The sequence below is a fragment of the Polypterus senegalus genome, chromosome 8 (genome assembly GCF_016835505.1).
Source record: "Polypterus senegalus isolate Bchr_013 chromosome 8, ASM1683550v1, whole genome shotgun sequence".
NCBI lineage: Eukaryota > Metazoa > Chordata > Cladistia > Polypteriformes > Polypteridae > Polypterus > Polypterus senegalus.
The window spans coordinates 176,814,185-176,837,129 of record NC_053161.1 but is presented as its reverse complement, the minus strand read 5'-3'; the positions used below and the strand labels follow the sequence as shown (position 1 = coordinate 176,837,129).

The following is a 22,945-nucleotide window of genomic DNA, read 5'->3' as shown; positions in this document are numbered from 1 at the left end:
TATATGTAAAATGTAACATACACACTTCAATGCATTTCATCATGAAAGTGATATCAAGTATGAATCTAAAGATTCTAAATGTGCAGAGAGTTGGAATATCAGACATTTAATTTGTTCTGTGTGGTGATCTTTTGCTGCTTGCCGCAGCTGTCAGGTCCAAGAAGCTCGTAGCGATTAAAAACTGGGATGACGTTTACGACAGTCTGCTTTAATGATAAAGTAAACTACGAGGTTAAAGTGGACTATTCGAGATTAAAGCCGAAATTTCCACTTTAATCACAAAATACACGTTTTCACCGTGTCCTTTATTTTTTTCTCAGTGGTTCAAATATAACGCTATACATTATGTTGCTGTTGTTAAGTTGCAAAAATAAAAAATTAAAAAAGACGACACAAAAGATGGTATGTGAGACTTTTAAAATGTATTGTGTCATTACATTCGGGAACTATCTACATGTGACAGAAAGCCTCTATGCCGATCCTACGGGATGGATGCTTCGATGTGGTGAAGCAAAATGCTGACATACAAATGCATTCGTGGTGCTTTTATATTCAAGCGTCGCATATTCGATCGTAATGACACGATACATTTTAAAAGTCTCAGTGCCGCTCTTTTTTTTGCAACTTCATATCGGCAACATAATGTATAGCGCTGTATTTGAGCCACTGAGAAAAATAAATGACACGGTGAAAACGTATTTTGTGATTAAAGTGGAAATTTCGCTTTAATCTCGAAATGTCCACTTTAACCTCGTAGTTTACTTTATTATTAAAGCAGACCATCGTAAACATCATCCCAGTTTTTAATCGCTACGAGCTTCTTGGACCTGACAGCAGGTAAAGTAAAAAAATAAAAAGTAGACGGCACAAAAGATGGTATGTGAGACTTTTAAAATGTATCGTGTCATTACGATCGGGAATATGCGACGCTTGAATATAAAAGCACCACGAATGCATCTGTATGTCGGCATTTTGCTTCAACACTTTGAACCATTCATCAAACAGCAAAGCGCGCGCATCGATCCCCGAAGGATCTCCATAGAGGCTTGCTGTCACATGTAGATAGTAAACAGAGACTCTGACGTCACGCTCCGACTTTTAGCACACTGCGCCCCCCGACTTTTTGCTGGTACTGCAACTCACGCACGCGTCGCGTTAATTTCTGAGGACCTGCTCAGAGGACGCGTGAAATGAACGCTGGGAACGCGTGGCAGCCATGATGCGGGCGCGTACGCGTTCTGAGCGTGAAGTATAAATGAGCCCTTAGAGTTACAATGTCGCGGGAGGCACACGCAGTGAGTGGAGGACCGACAACGCCATCCCGGCCGGTCAATGGCAAGGCTGTCTCTCCAGTCTACATGAGACCCGCCGCGACACTCCCCAAAAGACGCTAATATCGCCAGCTTAAGACGTCTGACTGCACTATATAAATGAAAAAAAGTAAGTTTCCTTTCTTTATACCTTTTTTCCTCATACAAAAGCCTCCCTCTTTACACAGCAGAGGACGCTAAACTAATTTTATTTAATTAATGGCAATGCCAGTAAGGCACATTACCACACTCACCTTGGTGTTTAAGTTCAGAAATGACATTCTCACTTATTTACTTGTACTTTGGTGTTCTGCACTGTAAAGTGTTTGTCATTTGTAACATATTTCATTATTGTTTTCAGAGCTCTATGTGTATTCACGTTTGGGGCTCTCTGGCACCCCCTAGCCTTGTATTGTATTGTATTTATTTATTTATTTTCTTAATTTTTTTTTTTTTTTTTGACCATTCAAACAAAGCCTGGGAGATGATTGAGTTCATTTCAGTTCAGTTTATTTTTGTATGGCGCCTTTTACCGAGTGCAGGCTTGGAGCAGTGTGACAGATAAAATGCAAGTATACAATTTACAAAATTACTAAATAGTATACACAAAGACACAGATTTGTTAAAATGCACAAAAAACAAAATAGAAACTGACGAACATAAGTGGAGCCCAGCACCCTCTGTCCATTAATTACTCACTGAACTATGGAGGAGAAGAACACCACATCTATAGGGGAAATCAACCTCCATGGTGCTCCAAGTCAAAAGACAAAGTCAGATGCAGTCCTGGAGACCTTGGCCAGATGGCCACCCACCCCTAGATGGTCTTTCTATATCAAGAGTCCACCCATCCATTTTCTAAACCGAATCCGAACACAGGGTCACGGGGGTCTGCTGGAGCCAACCCCAGCCAACACAGGGCACAAGGCAGGAAACAATCCCGGGCACGACGCAGGTCTTACACACACACACACACACACACACACACACACACACACACACACACACACACACACACACACACACACAAAGGCCAATCTAGAATCGCCAATGCACCTAACCTGCATGTCTTTGGACTGTGGGAGAAAACATGGGGAGAACATGCAAACTCCACACAGGGAGGACACGGGAAGCGAACCCGGGTCTCCTAACTGTGAGGCAGCAGCGTTACCACTGTGCCACCGTGCCACCCATATCAAGAGTCTGTCAACCAAAAGAAAACTAAGCTGCACAAACTGCAGGACACAGAATAACGGCCAGGGAACAAATAACGTGTAGGGCCAAGTTGTTCATTATCTACTGTCAGTGTTCCCAGTTGCCTTTGGAGGTCCGAGACACTTGTGCTCAAGCATTCACTGTCCACTTTTATTCCAACTGTAATTGTTATTTATCTGATGCATATGATTCATTTTTTAGCTCAAATAAACATTCTCCTCTAGTGCTGTGAAACACTCCGCCTGTCCATCAGTGAGCGGTGATGAGCCCCATCTGCATCTGAGTTACATTAAGATGTTCTTAAACTCAGCCATGTCCTGCTGCAGTGAAGTTAGTTGCTTGAGCCAGATGTTGGCTTCCAGTTAGCAGCCAGGTGTCTCTTGCTTTGATTGTCATATCAGGCCACTCCATTTCAATAACTTTTGTTTTCCTAAGTCACTTTGCATTTGCTTAACCTGTCTGCTTCTTTATCGTGTTCTCGGACATCCTCATACTGTCTACGCTTCTTCTAAATATCCCAATTGTTCTGTTTATCTGGTAGTCTACTCTAGTTGGGCGCTCCAATCTAACCACCAGCTGAACTGTTTTTGCTTTATTGTGGACCTGCCCATAAATGCGCAGATTCTTTACTCGTACACTGTAACAGACACCCATGGGGGAAGGCAGCTACTTTGGGACACTGCCTCCCCCAAGACGTTAGTTGGCAACTTTCCTGGATGGTAGTGGTGCCCCAGATTCCCTCAGGGCACCATGGGACATGGAGTTCTTTACCTCAGCCCTGTTGGGTGCAGTGGGGACGCTGTGGAACAAAGATGGGAGACAAGGTTCTCATCTAGCCCGGAAGTACTAGCAAGTCACGTGGATGGAAGAACAGAAGCATTTCCGAACTGATCAAAAACTTAAGGACTCCATCTGATATGGAAGTGCTGGCAGGTCACATGGACAGAAGAACAGAAGCACATCCGGGTCGGGCGTTATATAAAGGACTGCTGTGATCCCAGCAGGCGAGGCTGAGTCGGGAGCAGGTTGGACAACACTTGGTGGGAGGTGTGGAGGAGAAGAATATTCCCTGTTGTGTATTGGTGCTTTATTTACCAGTTTACAGTGGCTGTGGCGCTTGGAGGACACTGTAAGAAGGAAGAAAATCAATTCAATTACTTCCTAGTTCTTTTACCTTGTGTCCTGCTTGTCTGTTTGTTGGGTTTACGGGGTGACCCCTAGCGTCCATAACACCCACCGTTATCTCACCCATCTGTCATTACAGTTGCACTCAAAATTATTCAACCCCCATTGCAAATTCGGTTTACAAACTTTCAGCTGTTTGCAATACATAAATTAGACAAGAACAATTCACAGTAAATAGCTCAACACAACTAATATTACAAGGAGTTTCTCCACATTCAACACAAACTGTCACTTTTAATGACAACTGCAGTCTTAAAATCATTTGAATCCCACACATTTACAAATGAGGTGCACACCCGATGCGACTAATCAAAGGCCTCATTAGTTGCCTCGTCAAGTGTGCCTGAGACAGAACACATCAACTACCCGGACCGACTAGGGGTACGTGTGTTCATAGTGATGTTTGCTTGCATGTTAGAAATTGCATGTGTCACACACGTGCACGCGGGAGGAAGCTAGAAGGACCAAAAGAAGGTAATCCCACGTCAGGTCAGGGGGTGGCGGGATGCACTAACCCTCTCTCTGTTATTTCTGAAGACCAAACATGGGAAATTCTGCCTGGGTCCGATCACATCACTTCTGGTTCAAGGCCCTGAAGAGGTCATTTCCAGTTCTGGCCCCAAGGATGCCACTTCTGGTTCCGGTCCTCAAAGACATCACCACCAGGTTCAGGTCCCCATGATGTCACTTCCACCAACCTGCCTTAAAAGCCAGACAACCTCCTTCAGCTCTCAGTTCTGTTATGGACTCCAGTCTGTACTCCACTGTACTACCTACTCTTCAATTTTTTGCAGCCTTATTCAAGTATACAGGTGGCTGCTCCAAACCTCTTCCTGTGTCAAGGTGTTTCATTTTCACACGTTAGAGATCGAGAATCGTCCAAAAACTTAAGAGAAGACATTGAGCCTTGCACAAACAAGGAAAAGGATCCTGTAAGAGCCGATCTTGGAAAGTTAAAGCTTTGAGCTAGTAGATTCTAATTTTCTTTCATAGTCGTAGACAATGGTATAGTCTTTTCCCCCTTTAAGTTAGTAAAGTTAGAAGTTTCTTGCTATAACTGAGATACGCTGTGATAATTGAGTCAGTCGTTGTTTAGAATAGGTGGTCCCAGTAATCAGGGACTTGACAGACCGATTTTCAACTTAGAAATGGGATAGGCGTACAGTTTTCTGACCGTCGTCGTTTTGAAATGGTTCAGAAACGTTTAGTAGTGATTTGTAATCATTTGAAATCTAACAAGACTTAAGCTTTGAACAGAACTTATCTTAATAAGAACTTTCTTTTTTTTTTTGCTATTTTAATTTTCTTTTATGTGTGGACTGTTTTACTTTGAATTTTAAATAAAATTTTTAAAAACAAAGCTATTTTGCCTGTGGAAATTATTTCGGCACGTCAGGCTTTTGTTGAATCCCATTTTTTAAGTTAGAGCTGCTGAACTTTGGTAATTTTGGAAAAACGCTGCTACAGATCCAAAAAAGATATCAAAGGCAGTGAGTGTTCCTAGAGATACCACTGGAAGCACAGTTCGCAAGTTCAAAGTTAAAAGAACACCAGCTATTCTACCCGGACATGGTAGAAAGTGGAAGATATAAATAGCAGACACCGGATCTCAGAGATGGCCAAACACCCTCAAGTGACTGCAAAAGGTCTCCATGCCCAGACGCCAAGACTTACGCCACTAGTGACCCAAAAGTACAATAAAAGTCGGCTCGGATATCCTCAAAAACCATATCGAGAATCCAAAGAGGTTTTGGGATTCTGTTCTGTGGAGCAATCAAAACTGGAAATTTTCGGGTCTATGGATCAGCAGTATGTCTGGAGGAGGAAGAATGAAGCAAATGCTGAAAAGAACACTCGGCCAACAGTGACGCTCTGGGGCTGCTTTGGTTCTTCTGGCACTGCAGACCTGCAATGTGTGGAGTTCAAGATGGATTCAATCAAGTATGAAGGAATCCTAGGAGAAAATGTCATGCCATCTGTGAGGAAGCTGAAGTTTGGGTGTCACTGGGATTTCCAACAGGACGATGATCCCATGTATACCTCCACCAAGTCCACCAAGGCTTGGCTTCAGAAAGAGTCCTGGAAGATTCTAGAGTGGCCATCTATGGTATAGCGGGTCCGCAGCTCAGAAAGAATGGCGGTTTAATTAAATAATTCATTGGCCATGTCGGTCTCTGTAAACTGCTGGGAGTTGGTGAGGTAATTGGGGTGAGTCGCACCTGTACATGAGGGCGCGATCTTTCACAATTGCTTCATCGGCTTCCTGAGGTATGTAATTGAGACGCTGTGCTCACGGAGCCGTATAATTACAGGCTAGCACAGAAAGAAGGAGAGGAGGACTGGGAAGAAACAGCACTGGGTGGAGAGGCAGGTCGAACCAGCCAGTATGGAGAAAAGCAGCATGGTCGTTTGTCCCGCATAGGAGCAAGGGGTGGATCGTGCCCATTGACTATGCTTTGAAGAGCAGGTACGATCGAGGTCCCTAGGGATCTGAGAGACAAATGCGTGTGCGTGAAGCAAGATGGGAGGACAACCGACCCCGAGTGGTCCGACAGAGGCAGCCATGACGAGGGTCAGGACGGAGAGGACCGCGGCTGTTGAAGTCTCCGCAAGCTGCATGAGCTATGGGTGAGCTAGGGAGTCCAAGTCAGGAGAAGAACAAAGATCTGCCTGCTGTGACGCTGGTTTTAGTCTTTTGAATGTTTTGTTTTTCTTTTACAGTTTTTATGGATTATTTATTGAACCTTTTTGGAAGCATTGCACTTTAATGGATGCTAACTGTTTTGATTTTTATTTATTTATTTTTTTTGTGCCATCTTGTTGCCTGGAGTGTTTTGTCCGCATCTGCCATGCTCATCCAGTTACATTATCGACGGTGTTGGGTTGAAGAGGCTCCTAAATATGGAAGAGGGAGCATGGAGCTGGACCGGCACCGCAATACCCACCTGACTTAAAACCCCACAGAAAATCTCTGGTGGGATTTAAAGAAGATGGTTGCAGCACGCAAACCAAAGAATAATAGTGAGCTGGAGGCCATTGCCCAGGAGGAGTGGATTAAAGACTCCTCAGGAACGCAGTCAGAAGCTGCTGTCTGGCTAATGCATCACGTTTGCAGCAAAAGGGTGCGCTATGAAGTGCTAAAGATGCTGGTCATGCAGGAGGTGAAACATTCTGAGACTGCAGTAGTCATTTAAAGAGGCATTTTGTGTTGAATGTGCAGAAGCCACTTGTAATATTAGCTGTTTAAATGGTTCTTGTTTGATTTGTTTACTGCCAACAGCTGAAAGTTTGTACATTTTGCCAATAAACCTAATTTGCAAAGAGGGTTGAATAATTTTGAGTAAAACTGTACTTTTGTTTGCTTATTTTTACACCTTAGTTGTTAATGCACTTGCACACGGGACTGTGGTTCACTATCTTCTATCAGCAGTTCCTTCAGACATCATCCAGGTAAGAGTGTCACTCGAGCTTATCTGTTGGAGGTGCCCCCCTTATCCTTAAGTAACCCAGCTGAGAAAGGAACTCACTTCACAGCCATAGGAGAGAGCAAAAGTGCATGACAGAAAGCAGGCTTAAATACATTTTAACCGTTAAGCATTATCCTAATAGCTAGTGTGCCATAAGTAAAAGTGAATAGAGTGTGTTAATTCATACCATACAACCTGGATTGTCCTGTAGCTCTGTAAATCAGACAAAGTACAGCAACACATCCAATACGTGTGCAGATGTCCTGGCCGTTCTGGTCTTGTGGCTTCAAACTTGGCCCTGTTCACTCGCATTGCCCCCAGGCCTTGACTTTAACTCTGCATGAATTCATCTTTCTGTTCTTTGCAGGTATTTTAAATCATGCTTGACTTATTTGTTTACTTTCCGTAATTATTCCATTTAAAGCTCTTAGGTCGACATCAGGTATCTTTGTTAATTTGTATGGTGGTGGTGGGTTGGGTACACTTCTGGATTTCAAATTCGTGCGAGCCCGCCTGAGTGAGAAATTTTGCAATTGTTGCAAAAAAAGTAGCGGCACACAGTCTTCTTTTTATCTTCAATTGACCCCTGGGCTATGGAGAAACATTTTGGACAATATTAAATAAATAAAAAGTGCTGTGAAAAGTGACAGTAAATAAATAATGACGAGATTAAATTCAGGGATAATCAGTAGTTTGTGAAATATATTCTTTCTTTCTTAGTTCCTAATGTTTCCTATTATAAAAAAAAATCCTGGGAGGTAGACTAGGGAGACGAGATGTGATCTTCTCGGATGACAATTTGACATCCCGCGAGATAAGGCAGTGAGACAACATTTAAAACAAGTTCACGGACATCTAACCTAGCAGTTGTTTGCTTTTGGCAAACACACTTCATGTGCTCCCAGCTCTTAAAACAACGACAAGCCACAAGCAGAATATGCAGCTCGCCAGCAGCAGCAAGCCAGCAGATGATCCAACCACCTCTTCTTAGCGTGTGTTCAGCCGTCCCCGCTTCACAACGCGAGCGGCAGAGACACGAAGTGGCAAAAGGACAGCTGTTGTACAGGCTTTGAAATGATCGACGCGCAGCGTGACAAGCAGAATATGCAGCTTGCCAGCAGATGATCCGACTGCAACTCCTTAGCATGTGTTCAGCCCCCCCAACAACAGAAGCGGCAGAGATGCGAAGTGGTAAAAGGACAGCTGCTGTACAGGCTTTTAAATGATTGACGTGCAGGGCAACAAACAGAACATGCAGCTCGCCAGCAGCAGCAGCAGAAAGACAGCAGATGATCTGACAGCATCTCCTTAGCGTGAGTTCAGCGGCCACCCCCTTCACACCACAAGCAGTGATATATATCCTGCGAGAAAAATTTAACCATGCCCAGAGCCGGAAATAAAGGACAAGTATTGTTTTCACAAAAGTTCTAAAGTAAAAGTGAAAATAATGCATATGTTACAGTTCCCATGAAAATAACAATCTTTTTAAATTGTTTATCCGGTAAACCAAACCCGGGGGTGGGCGAGTGAAGCGAGCAGGGGACGGAGCCCCCTAGTATTTATTAATTTATTTCAGTGACCCTGCGCACAACATGAAATAAGCCCTGAAATGGAAACTGTCACTTCTACTCGTCAACGCTGAGACGGTGGGCTCTAGCAAGAATGCTTTTTTTAACCGGTGAATTGTCCGTAAAGAGGACACATGCACGCTACTTGTCTTGGGACTGCTGTATGTCATGCACATGCTCAGTGTTGTGGCTGTGCATGGCGAGCACAAGAGTAAGGAAAAGCTTCCCAGAACCACTGTGTGAAGTGGCTACTTTAATTCAAGAAACTCTGAATTCATCATTAAGAGTTTGCCTCTGAAGTATCTGTTGTAAATGTGCCACTAGGTGCCCAATGGTTCCACTATGATTCTACTGATGATTCACCAATTAGAAAACAGTGCTCACTAGAACCCTCTGACAAGTGACAGTTTTCATTTCAAGGTTTATTTTATGTTGCATGTGTGTTACTGAAAGAAATACATCAAGAAATAAGTAAATACATAAAAAATAAGGAACAAAAAATACATTTTGTCACACATTTAATTGTTTATACTTACATTTCATGTTGTAATTATTTACCTATAGTCACATTTCACCGTACTTACATTTATTTATTTAATTTTATCCAAAATCCTCTGCCATACTGAATTTTTCCAGTCCTCTTCCTCAAGTTGTGCTTTTGTCTTCTTGCCTGTTCCACAGTGGTGGAGCTAGTGACACTGTCCATCTGGACTATCACCGCACTGGAGGTCTTCTTCTCTTCATCTGAAAATGTTGTATTGTCACCGTCACCATCATCTACCCTAATGTTGAGGCAGAGGGTGGGCACCCTTGTATCTTGAGAGACAAACATTCAGTATGAATTATGTTTCTGGATGCTTTTCATACTACAACAGTAGTTTCGCCTTGATGAGATTTGGCATTGATCTTGCAGAACAAAGCCTCCCGAGGTGAATGTACTGATCCAGACTTCAGTAGTTAGAAGAGTTGCAAGTCACCTTCCTCCACTTTTGTCTTGTTCTTCCAACAATCTACTCTTTTGGGGCTTCTTGTTTATCTCTTTTGTGAATTGTAGAGTGTCTCTTAAGGCTGCCCAACTGTGAAAATTCTTTGCCACATTCCATACAGCTGTATGGCTTCTCGCCTGTGTGAATCCTTCTGTGGCTCTGAAGAATGCTGTTTCGTGAAAACTGTTTCCCACATTCCAAACAGAAGTATGGCTTCTCTCCTGTGTGAACTGTAGAGTGCCTTCTCAGAGTATTAACATGTGCAAATTGTTTGCCACATTCCAAACAGCAATATGGTTTTTCTCCTGTGTGAATTCTTCGGTGGCTCTGAAGAACGCTACTTCGTGAAAACTGTTTGCCACAATCAGAACAGCAAAATGGCTTCTCTCCTGTATGAACTGTTGAGTGTCTCTTCAGACTGGCGATACACGCAAAATGTTTGTCACAATCAGGACAGCAAAACGGCTTACCTCCAGTGTGAATGGTTTTGTGGCTCTGAAGGGTGCTACTTTGTGAAAACTCTTTCCCACATTCTAAACAGCAATAGGGCTTCTCTCCAGTGTGAGTTCGAATGTGGATCTGAAGATTTGTCTTGAAACAGAATCGTTTGTCGCACTCAGAGCAGGAAAACGGCTTCTCCCCGGTGTGAATTTTTTTGTGTCTCTGAAGGCTACTCCTGTCAGAGAATTGTTTGCCACATTCATTACAACAATATGGCTTCTCTCCAGTGTGAATTCTAGCATGTGCCCAATAATGACTGCTGTGACAGAATTGTTTACCACATTCCCCACAGCAATATGGCTTCTCTCCCGTGTGACCTCTAATGTGGCTCTGAAGAGTACTCCTCTGAAGGAATCGTTTGCCACATTCAGAGCAGCAATATGGCTTCTCTCCAGTGTGAATTCTTTTATGATTCTGAAGAGTTCTCTTGCCACAGAATTGTTTGCCGCACTCAGAGCAGCAGTGAGGGCTGCCTCCTGTTTAAAGTTTAAGAGGAAAAATAAAAGATTATTTTCAATCCATTGCCCTAATATTGATGTTATGTCACAATATTAAAGAAATTCTCAGCAATCGTTTATAAGCATAAAGAACTGTAAAACTGACTTTGCACTCAACCACTCAACTTGATCTTTTTATCTTCTCCATTACAACTACTCACAACATGAGCACAATCACTGCAGCCAAGAAGTTGATCACATGTGAAAAAAATTTACTGGTCACATTTTATTAACTAAATTGCAAAACTGCAACATTACTGTATGATCATACTCTTAAAATGTTATTCAAAATGATGCTTTTTAATTTGATTAATTGACGTAAAAAGTGATAACTCTTCAGTTATTATGATATTGAAGAGTGGGTCATTTATAAATCAGAGTGCCCTGCTAAGAACGTGAAATGCACTTTTAATGATCAGAATGGGCGCTGATGCTTGTCATGATTTAGTTTGAAATTTGAGATTTCACAGCTTTTTCTTGTTTTGGAAGCTATTTTGTGCACTGTTGTCAGGGTCACGTCCCACGTTACTAGGGGGTGTGGTCTCTAGGGTCATGAGCTTGAATTAATCAGCAAACAGGATTAAAGGTTAGCCTTTCGCTATGAGCCTTATCCGATCTGCGGATAAAATCCTTCTTTTCAATTTGACTTCTCCTGTGATTACTTTTCATGTCTTGCCTTGTTTTTGAGTTATTGCGTGCTTTTTAACTTTGAACACTGCCGCTTGTCTGGGTTTCGGTCACTTTGGTTTATATTTATTTTCTTTTGTTTTGCCTTTTGCTCCCATCTCCTTATTTTCTCAAAAATGTAGTTATCTGTTTTCTGCTGAGACAGAACAACGTTTCTCAACATTTAGACTAAAGACACTTGGACTCCAAAACATATATTAATATGTTGCGCTGCACAATTGATTGTATATTAATCAGGAATTACGAGTGCCTCTGCATATTATTTGCCCTTGCAATCCATTTAGTACTCCAGCTCTGTCAGAGGTTGAGCTTCCCCATTTATAGATGGCTCTTACCAGTAAATGAATGTGTTGTCTCGCAAACATGCTAAAACACTCAAAAGAAGGTAATTCCTGGTCAGACCAGGGGGTGGCAGAGTGCACTAATCCTTTCTCTTATCTCCTTGCACACCAAATGTGGAAAATTCCGCTGGACTCCCATGACACCACTTCTGGTTGTGCCCCAGAAGATGTCACTTTAATACCAAGAGAAGAGTCCACCTCCTAATAACCTCATTTCCAATTCAGGTCCCAAGGTCCATCTTCTTCCTGCTTTTCAACTTTATATCCGTCATGTTTCCTAACCTGCTCTGTTCTGTTTTGGACTCTTGTCTGTAAAGACCATTTTCCACAACCTTTTTTTGCATCTGCAGCCAATTCTCAAGTATATGGGAGGCTGCCCCATACCTCTTTGTTGTGTCAAGACTTGATTATTGACTGCAATGTTAACCAATCACAGATACATTTACGGAGGGCAAGGGCGCTGGAGAATCAGAGGCATTCACATCACGTGACAAATTACAACCATGTGGAAATAAAGAGCAAGTACAATAAAGAGCAACTAAAGGGCAAGTAAGAAGTGAGGTGATGATTAGTGAGCAGCAGTATGGTTTCATGCTAAGAAAGAGCACCACAGATGCGATGTTTGCTCTGAGGGTCTTGATGGAGAAGTAGAGAGAAGGACAGAAGGAGTTGCATTGTGTCTTTGTGGACTTGGAAAAAGCATATGACAGGGTACCTCGAGAGGAGGTGTGGTATTGTATGAGGAAGTCGGGAGTGGCAGAGAAGTACATAAGAGTTGTACAGGATATGTACGAGGGAAGTGTGACAGTGGTGAGGTCTGCAGTAGGAGTGATGGAGGTGGGATTACATCAGGGATCAGCTCTGAGTCCTTTCTTATTTGCAATGGTGATGGACAGGTTGACAGCCAAGATTAGACAGAAGTCCCTGTGGACTATGATGTTTGCTGATGACATTGTGATCTGTAACGATAATAGGGAGCAGGTTGAGGAGACACTGGAGATGTGGAGATATGCTCTAGAGAGGAGAGGAATGAAGGTCAGTAGGAACAAGACAGAATACATTTGTATAAAGGAGAGTGAGGTCAGTGGAATGGTGAGGATGCAAGGAGTAGAGTTGGCAGAGGTGGATGAGTTTAAATACTTGGGATCAACAGTACAGAGTAATGGGGATTGTGGAAGAGAGGTGAAAAAGAGAGTGCCAGAGAAGGATGCTAAGGATAGAGATTTCAGGGAAGAGGAGAAGAAGAAGGCCTAAGAGAAGGTTTATGGATGTGCTGTGAGAGAGGACATGCAGGTGATGGGTGTGACAGAGCAAGATGACGAGGACAGGAAGATATGGAAGAAGATGATCCACTGTGGCGACTCCTAAAGGGAGCAGCTAGAAGAAGAAGAAGAACAAGAAAAAGAAGAAGGTACAAAATATTGAATTATGTTGTACTGTTCTCGTTTTTGGTGTTTGTACCAGAAACTAAATAGCAGTCAAACTCTACTTCTCAAAAGATTCAAAGACTCAGAAGAGAATGCCTTGCTCTAATTTATTTTTGAAATAAGAGTGAAACTAAAAAGTAGCAAATTGCAAATAATGAACAATTTGCATTGAACAACATAACATCTCTATAAATTTATCCAATGTGGTAAGTCGCTGGGGCTGCGACCCGGCCGTGATGCCTGGAAGGACCGGAAGGTGGCATGTACATCCTCCGGGCCACAAGGGGGCAACCGCCCTGGATCAGAGGAGAACCACGGGAGGAGGACAAGGAGGCTTATGCCTATTGGGATCCATGGCCACCGCTAGGGGGTGCCCTGACTCTCAGAGGGCCTGGGACTGATTTACTTCTGCCACACCCGGGAAGATGGGGGAGGATCCCTCCAGGGACACCCAGAGTGCTTCCGAGTGCTCTTCCGCCACACCAGGAAGTGATGTCGGAGGAAGCACCTGGAGCACATCCGGGTCCCGCCTTCCTACAGTCTGAGAGCTAGAGTTGAGAGGGGGAGCAGGACGAGGATACCATGGAGAGAGGAAAGGCAGTCCAAGGGACAGTGAGAGAAATGCCCGGTATAAAGGTGATTGGGGCAAGAAGCACAGTGTGGTGTGCGGGACTGAGTTGCGTGTTTCAGAAGAACAGAAAATAAACAAGGCTTTCTATAAAGATGCAGTGTTTCTCTGATGGTGTCCGGGCGAGTCTCACACCAATTAGTTTACAGGGTTTGTTTCAGTGGGACAAACAAGGCTGTGTGAACATTCCTTTGAAAAACAAAAAGCCATTCTGCAAGGCAGAACAAGGTATTACTTTCTTCAAAAATTCATTTTGAACAAAAAAATGGCATTACGGGCTGACCAGGTTATACGATATATTTTAAACAATTGACTTTGGTAAAAGGTCAACGTTACTCGGACAATTGAGACAAAAGATAGCTAGCTACATTGTCCGAGGTGTAACGATAATAATTTACTTTTATTGCCATATACAATTTCTTGTACTGTATCAGAAATTTGTCATACTTCCCAAACCTTAACTTACTTGGGGTCAGAGTGCAGGGATAGCTATTTTTACAGAACCCCCTGGAGCAACTGCAGGTTAAGAGCTTTGATCAAAGGCCCAATGGAGTAGCATTCCTCGGGTCACTGCCGGGATTCAAATCGGCTATTTTTGAGTTACCAGCCCAGATCCTTTAGCCAAAGAACCACCACTCCACCCTAGCAAACACCACTAACTCCAAGTTTGTTGCGTGTTCATTTGGTATTTCCGAGTTGACAACTTGTGCAAACCATCTGTCCGGGAGCATGTGAACTGTGTGCAGGCTACAAAAAGGACATAGCAGCACTAGAGAAGGTCCAGAGAAGAACGACAAGGCTGACTCGGGACTACAGGGGATGAGTTATGAGGAAAGACTAAAAGAGCTGAGCCTCTACAGTGAATTAAGAGGAGACCTGATTGAAGTGTTTACAATTATGAAGGGAATTAGTTAAGTGGATTGAGATGGTGACTTTAAAATGAGTTCATCAAGAGCATGGGGACAGACTTGGAAACTTGTTAAGGGGAAATTTCACACAAACATTAGGACGTTTTTCTTAAAGACACATTGAATAAGAGACCAAGTAGTGTGGCAGACAGTAAGACTTTAGGGACTTTCAAAACTCGACTTGATGATTTCTTTGAGAAGAATTAAGTGTATATAATGGTCTGTTCTCGTCTAAATTGTTCTAACGTTCTAAAAATAGAGCAAAAGTCCCAGTCTGCAACACACTTAACCATCACTTGGTTCTGCTGGAACACGTGTCTGTATCAAGCAGTCTTATTGAAAGCAAATTCAAATAACAGAAGTCATCACCTTTTATTTATCAAGAGACGAGGCTCCGATTAAAACTGCACACAGTGAAGGTTTTAAAATTGATCGACAGCCAGAGTAACAAATACTTCATCCCCTCTCACAGTTACTTTATCGAAGTTGTGCAGCCTGTACTTACAGTATTCCAGATGCTGGACACATTTAAAAACGGATGTGAAACAAGTGTCGCTTTATGCAACCACAACTGATTTGTGGCCGAGTAGAACTGTGGGGGAAAAAGGTTCATTATAAAGAACCCTGACAAAAACAGATGCCTGGTAACAGTTGCACTTCCTGAAGAACTGGGCCGCAACTACTCAAGGATTTAGAGTTGCACTGTCCGCCAAGAACTGTCAGGGGAAGCGGCAGGCTTTCATGATTTACAGATAAGGAAGAAATCAATGCCATTAGTGACTGCACCAGATGGCTAAGTTTAGATTATATGCTATGCTTAGCATGTCATGGTGTCTGTGCTATTGCAATATTACAATATTTTATATAGTGTCACACATGTATGCTTAGGAGACAGAGTAAGGGCTTTGGTAATGGTAATAACCTGCCACTCTAAGGGTTGGCGCTACGTAGTAATGCCTCTTCTCTTCCTACCTCTGCAGACCGGAAGACTGACAACTTTTACAACCACTGATATCACTTCCTGTGTCCGTCCCCCTTTGACCCGCCTCTTCCTGCTGAAAGATCCACCATCTTAGATCAGTTCTATCCTGAACTCCTGTCTGGAACGACCGTTTTCTGCCATTGCTGCGTGTTTTTCTTTTGGTTTCATTTCACCAGTTATGCAGGGGGTTACCAGGGTGGTACCCCAACTCTTTGTCATAGTCTTGTCTTTCTCTTATAATAGGTAACAGATGATTGCCTGATAATAGTGTAGTGACCAGAAAAAAGTTCAGGGCTGTTGTTTTAAGGGCTCTAAAGTTCAGGGTGTCTTTGACACGTGGTGAGTTATCTTGGTTGTCATGCGCGGTAAAAGCGCAGGTTTTTTGGTTGTTGTTTGCTCACAGGCTTGGTGTGTGGACGCACGCTAAAAGCGCTCCGTACTCTGAGCTGGAGCAACGACCTGTTAAGCAGCATCTTGTTTTATTAAACTCAATGCAAATGTATTGGTGAATAACACTGGATAGCGTTCAGTTAATTATTAAGTGTTTTATCGTGATCCAGTTTTTTTTACCCACGCCGCACGGACGGCACGACAATATTGCAAACATTTGGTAAGTATATGTTGAACTTGAAAATTATTTTGACAATAACGCTCTGTATGTGTATTCTGGCATGTTATATAAATGACATAATAGCAGCAGAGTGAAACAATGTGCTGACATCTAAATACGTTTCGAGCCTGCTAAGCATTAATATTGCTACATTGAGTGTCTTTACATACCTGTGCAACAGAAATATCTAGTTGTGTTTATTTTCCCTTTTTTAATCCTACATTACCAACATTTAAGGCTTTATTGTGTTCTTTGATTTTATATACACAAGCAACTTTCCTTTTCTTAATTCAGCGATACCCTAATTTAATATTCCCGTGTTTAACATCTTGTGGTGGTGATGGCAGATTTTTGAGAAGTAACAAAAAAAAGGAATGCTTTTTGTGATACTTACTGTATTTACAGTAAGTCTAGTACAGCACTGTATTTACTCTATTACAACATCAGCGACACAAAATTATAATAAGTCTGATTTTAAACATAAACGTTTTTGCTTTTCCACTAATCCAGCATGTCACTTTTTCACATTAACAGTTTTCTAAGTAGTTCATTGATAAATGGAGGGTCCACTGTATTGTATGTACAAAGAATACATTTTGCCAAGTGCATTATTTTAGATAGGCGGCATGGTGGTGCAGTGGTAGCGCTGCTGCCTCGCAGTTAGGAGACCCGGGTTTGCATGTTCTCCCCGTGTCTGCGTGGGGTTCCTCCGGGCACTTGGGTTTCCTCACACGGTCCAAAGACATGCAGGTTAGGTGGATTGGCGATTCTAAATTGGCCCTAGTGTGTGCTTGGTGTGTTTGTGTGTGTCCTGCGGTGGGTTGGCACCCTGCCCGGGATTGGTTCCTGCTTTGTGCCCTGTGTTGGCTCCAGCAGACTCCCGTGACCCTGTATTCGGATTCAGCGGGTTAGAAAATGGATGGATGGATGGATGGCATTATTTTAGTAAAATGCTATTAGTGATAATTAGAATATCACGGGCAATAACAGACGATTATTAACTTTGTGGTAATAATGCACCTCTGTTAAAACGGGTTAATTAATTACCATAGCAGAACAGAGGAATGAACAAAATGACAGATAGTGGTATAGGAGAATAACGAGATGAGCAAACACAGGATTAGCGTAGTTATTTGTGTCTACTCTGAAAGGGAGTGGCAGGTGAAGGCAGACCCATAATCCCCTAAAGATCCTAAAGTAAGGGCAGCCCATGACGCCAATTTGCATGGCCCACACACAAATTTAAAACCTTTTGTGATTTTATTATCAAAAATGACATACATAATCAGCGCGTGTTTTGGAACATGTGAACAAATGAGCAAGCTGGATTATAATGTCACATGTGTACAAGCATCAGCTTGTGTTTGTGCTGCGTGTAACCGTACCCGTACAATGAGGTTTCGATTGCACGTAGTCGCAAGACCGCTTGCTATGTAAGCACACGCATTCTCGAGTGTTCAGGAAAACACAGTCAGCAGGTATCTTCTTTAAAAGAAGAGTTTCCAAGGTGGATGCTGCTTTTAAATGTTTGGAAGATCAATTCTATTTGCAGAGCTACCCCTTTACTTCCAATATTGAAGTAGCATCGTAGTTTGAATTAATTGATCTTCAGGCAGACAATGATCTGCAGGAGACTTTCAAGAATATGAAACTAACTGAATTTTAGGTCTCACTTAGTACAGAAATGTCTGGTAATTTGAAAGTGTTTGCCCAAAAAAATGTTTGTACTCTTTGCTTCTGCCATTAACAAATCAAAGAACAGTTCTCTTTTAATAGACTCAGACTTACAAGGTGTCTTGCAAATTAGTAGAAGTGAACTGAATGCCGACTACAACAAACTTGTGCAGGACTGTGGACAGTTGCACACATCCCATTAATGATTAACTGAATAACAGTTTGAGTAGTTATTAAATAACATTCAGGCTAAGAAGCAACATGAGTACTGTATGTGAAATATTTCATTTTATTTGCCCTGACGTATTCTTGATCAGTGATTCACGGATCTTGACTTTGCTGTCGATGCTGTGATCTTCGTGGAGTCAATGGAGGCTCTGATCAGGGCTCTCAAGAGACTGAGCGAGAAGTCTGAGTGTCTGGGCTTGCGAGTTTTGACCTTGTTGAGAGGTTTACTTACCTTGGCTGTGATGGTCATGTCTCTGGTGACTCTTCCTATGAAGTCAGTAGACGGATTGGGAGAGCATGGGGGTCATGAGGTTGCTAGAAAGGGGTGTGTGGCGCTCCCTATATCTATGCAAAAGGACGAAGGTCCAAGTCTTTACAGTCCTGGTGCTTCCTGTTTGTGAGACATGGACGCTCTCCAGTGACCTGAGATGAAAACTTTGCTACTGTGTCTCTTTGGAGAACCCTTGGTTATCGCTGGTTTGACTTTGTGTCGACTGAGCGGTTGCTCATGGAGTCCCGAATGAGGCACATGACCTGCATTGTGAGGGAGCGTCAGTTACGGCACTACGGCCATGTGGTGCGACTCCCCGAGGGTGATCCGGCTTACAGGATCCTCATTGTTCAGGACCCGAGTGGCTGGATCAGGCCAAGGGGATGCTCATGTAACACCTGGAAGTGCAGATAGAGGGTCATTTCCGGAGGGTGGGACTGGACCGTGTGTCTGCCTTCGGGGTTGCCAACCAGGATCCCGAGGTGTTTCATCATGTGGTGGGTGCGGCAGTGTGCTATAACAGTGTGTGCTCCCCAACCTGACCTGACCTGTTACATTTTATTTGCTGCTACTTTCTTTGTGTACCAGAGTTATATAGTTACGTGACTAGTAAATGCATTTTTGTGTGAAAATAACATTCATTATTTAGTACATTTTGTTTTTTGTCACATGCAGCCTGCTAGAGACCTTAGAGTTGTCCATGTGGACCTCAGGGTGAAAAGTTTTCCCACCTCTGCCCTAAAGCATACACATATTTTTATTTTTCACTTACTTGCTCCAGATTTCTTTGTAGGTGGTGGTTGATCGTTCTCAGTTCCAACAAATGACTTTTCCTCAGTCCTCTGTGTGTCAGACTGCAATGATTCAGACTTCACGTTGATAGAAGGCTCCGGAGAAAAACAAGGCCTGCTTTGAGAAGAGCCCATCCCAGTCACTGCTCCATAATGAAGGTCGTCTTCCTTGATGCTCCCCACACTTTTATGTTTGTGTACCTCAATGCTGACAGACTCTTCTTCAGCCTCTTCTTTAATATCCACTGACCCCAGTTCACAGTCTTCATCCTTAATGCCCAGACTCTCCTGTTTAGGATGGACACACTCCCATTCACACTCCTCTTCTTTAATTTTTAAATTGCCTTTCTCCATGATAGCCATGTAAGCCTCATGCGTCTCGTCCCTCTCTGTGAAAACCAGAGAATGTAATCACATTAACAACTGCATCATTCAGATCTAAAACGTTTTTGCATTTCATTCTACAACATCCTCCGAGGTTTACGTCAAGTCAGACTGTTCACTACTTGTCAACAGTAACTCATCATTTCAAATTATCAGATGTAAAAGAAACTCGGAAGTAGAGGGAGATGGTCCGATAAAATGGCAGAAAGCCATCACCCACAATTGTGGACTAGCATTATTCATCACTCGAGTTTACGATACAGTGAGTGGTGATGGGGTCCCAAAATTGTGCTATCAGTTGTAGTGATGAATGCTTATAAAAATAGAGTCACAGGACTGGAGCAGGAAACTGACATATGTCAGGAAGAGGAAGATGAAAAGGGGAACTTAACTTTGAGGAAAGGCACAGTCTGCAACAGGAAAAGACAAGGAGGTGAAATCAAGAGTTTACTAACTTACTACAAATACTTGAGGGTCCGCATCCATGGCAGGCTGGACTGGTAGAACTATACCGGGTGGTCCAGATCTAATTATGCAGATCCAGATCATCTGGATGACTTTGATTTATGCGGGGATGATTCCAGTTCGGCGCGAAGACGATTCTTCATGTCGTCAGTTCACACACTTCCCGATGGTCTGGGAATTTTCAGGTGATTTCTATGTAATAAACTTTATAAGTTATAGTGTAATGAAAATTGCATAATTAGATCTGAATCACCCTATAGAAGGAAGGGCAGAGCAGGCTCTTCTTCCTTAGGAGACTGTGTTCCTTTAATGTGGGAAGTGACATCCTTCACATCTTCTACAACTTTTTGATGGCCAGTGTCATGTGCTGAGCTGGTGACATCACTTCAAGTGAGGCCCACCGAATCAACAAACTAACTAAAGGGTCAGGCTCAGTTATGGGGCTCACCATGGACCCCCTGGAAGTCATAGCAAAGGAGAGAATTAAAGCAAAACTGAGTGTCATTATGAATAATGTTGCACATCCTCTCTGCGACACACCAACACTGAGGACTTTCAGCCAATGAATCCTTCAGCAGAAGTATGTCAAGAAACACAACTGGGGGTCCATTAAACCAACAGCAATATGCCTGCATGATGCTTCACTGAGACTGGAACTGCCAAGTCAGAGGTTTTGTTTCTTTGTGCATTTTCTTCCTTTTTAGTGTGTGTTCAGACTAGGAGTGTGTGATATTCACAAAAACATTATAACTTGATATTTTTCTGTGAATTTGTCAATACCGATAAGGAGATGATATTTTGCATCCTTCAAAAATGTGTTTGTAAAAGTCTTATATTGTACTGGCTGCGGCCCGCTCTTCTTAATTATAGGATATTAACTATTGCTTGGCAATGCTGCGCATCTGAATTGAAGATCTGCCACTCCCCCTCATTCACTGCTGAAAAAAACCTTTCACTCAAACGCACAGCATTGTGGGAATGACGTCTTCTGTGATTACATTCAATGTGGCTGTTTTCGGGAAGTAACTACAGTAATCCCTCCTAGATCGCGGGGGTTGCGTTCCAGAACCCCCCGCGATAGACGAAAATCTGCGAAGTAGAAACCATATGTTTGTGTAGTTATTTTTATATATTTTAAGCCCTTATAAACTCTCCCACACTGTTAACATTAATAGAGCCCTCTAGACATGAAATAACACCCTTTAGTCAAAAGTTTAAACTGTGCTCCATGACAAGACAGAGATGACAGTTCTTTCTCACAATTAAAAGAATGCAAACAGATCTTCTCTTCAGGAGCAGAGAATTTCAGAGAGAGAGAGAGAGAGCGCTCGCAAAGAAAAGCAAACAATCAAAAAATCAATACGTGTGCTTTTAAGTTTGCCGCGGCATTTTTTAGAGGAGCGTATCTTCTAAGCAAATCTTCTAAGCTAAGTCAGGCGCAGAGAATGTCAGAGAGGGTGAGATAGAGGCAGAGACAAGCAAACAATCGAGCACCGCGCGGGATGCATATCTTATAGCATTGAGGAGTTTTAGTTAATATGTAATACATGCTCTGATTGGGTAGCTTCTAAGCCATCCGCCAATAGCGTCCCTTGTCTGAAATCAACTGGGCAAACAAACTGAGGAAAAGCATGTACCATAAATTAAAAGACCCATTGTCTGCAGAAATCCGCGAACTAGCGAAAAATCCGTGATATATATTTAGATGTGCTTACATTTAAAATCCGCGATAGAGTGAAGCCGCGAAAGTCGAAGCGCGATATAGCGAGGGATTACTGTATCTATACTAATAAAAGGCAAAGCCCTCACTCACTCACTCACTCATCACTAATTCTCCAACTTCCCGTGTAGGTAGAAGGCTGAAATTTGGCAGGCTCATTCCTTACAGCTTACTTACAAAAGTTGGGCAGGTTTCATTTCGAAATTCTATGCCTAATGGTCATAACTGGAAGGTATTTTTCTCCATTAACTGTAATGGAGTTGAGCTGGAATGACGTGGGGGGCGGAGTTTCGTGTGACATCATCAGGCCTCCCACGTAATCACGTGAACTGACTGTCAACGCAGTGCGTAGAAAACCAGGAAGACCTCCAAAAAGCGGTTAAGAAAACATGCATTATATAATTGAGAAGGCAGCGAAACAATAAGAAGCGAGCGAGTGACATATACTACCATATTCATGAGTTCTGCTACTCGAAAAAAAGCAAGGTGTAAACCTAAACTTTAAATTAAGTTCATAGACAGGCTACCGCTGGCGTTTCACATACCCACAGGTAATGCGGGATACAAGTTTAATGAGAGGACGCAGGATATAAACGAGAGTTTTGATCACTTTGTAACTAAGTTAAAATTGTAGGTGAAGGGTGTGCTTATGCAAATTCCGAGAGACTGTGTTTGTGGGGATTGACAGTTAAGGCGGGTGGGGAGTCACGCCATCATCTCCCCTCCCATTCATCTCATTTCGCTCTGAGCTGAGCTCCTCGGCTAACGCCGTCTTCCGAAGCAACTTCGTCAGACTGCCACCAAATACTCACAGAAAAATCCACAAGTTAATACACACGCTGTCTCTATAGAGTTTCTACACACTGAATCCTCCAGGCACTACTTACAAAAGGTTACATTGACAATCGTGTTACGTTATTTTTAAAATCTTTCCTTTTCTTAGCACAAGCACAGCTGAGAAGCTTGATGCATGTGCTCCATAACGCTTAAAAATAATGCATTTAATCACACTTTGCATTACAAGCAAAGGGGAGCTTTTGTCAATGCATGATTTCCTGGTACACCGATTACATTGATCAGCGCATCCCGATTCATTTTAC

The 22,945-nt window shown here is 42.7% G+C and overlaps 1 protein-coding gene across 1 annotated transcript in view; it reads right to left on the bottom strand.

Moving 5' to 3' along the window:
- The window catches only part of LOC120534725 (zinc finger protein 345-like), an 85,974-nt gene that overhangs the window by 48,099 nt on the left and 14,930 nt on the right, over positions 1 to 22,945 (bottom strand). Inside the window, exons 2-3 of the mRNA XM_039762309.1 lie at positions 19,258 to 19,665; positions 9,760 to 10,708 (exon numbers count right to left, since the gene is read on the bottom strand). Of these exons, the coding sequence (XP_039618243.1) occupies positions 9,760 to 10,708; positions 19,258 to 19,639 (1,331 nt within the window). The 5' untranslated portion in view covers positions 19,640 to 19,665. The remainder of the gene's footprint in view (positions 1 to 9,759; positions 10,709 to 19,257; positions 19,666 to 22,945) is intronic.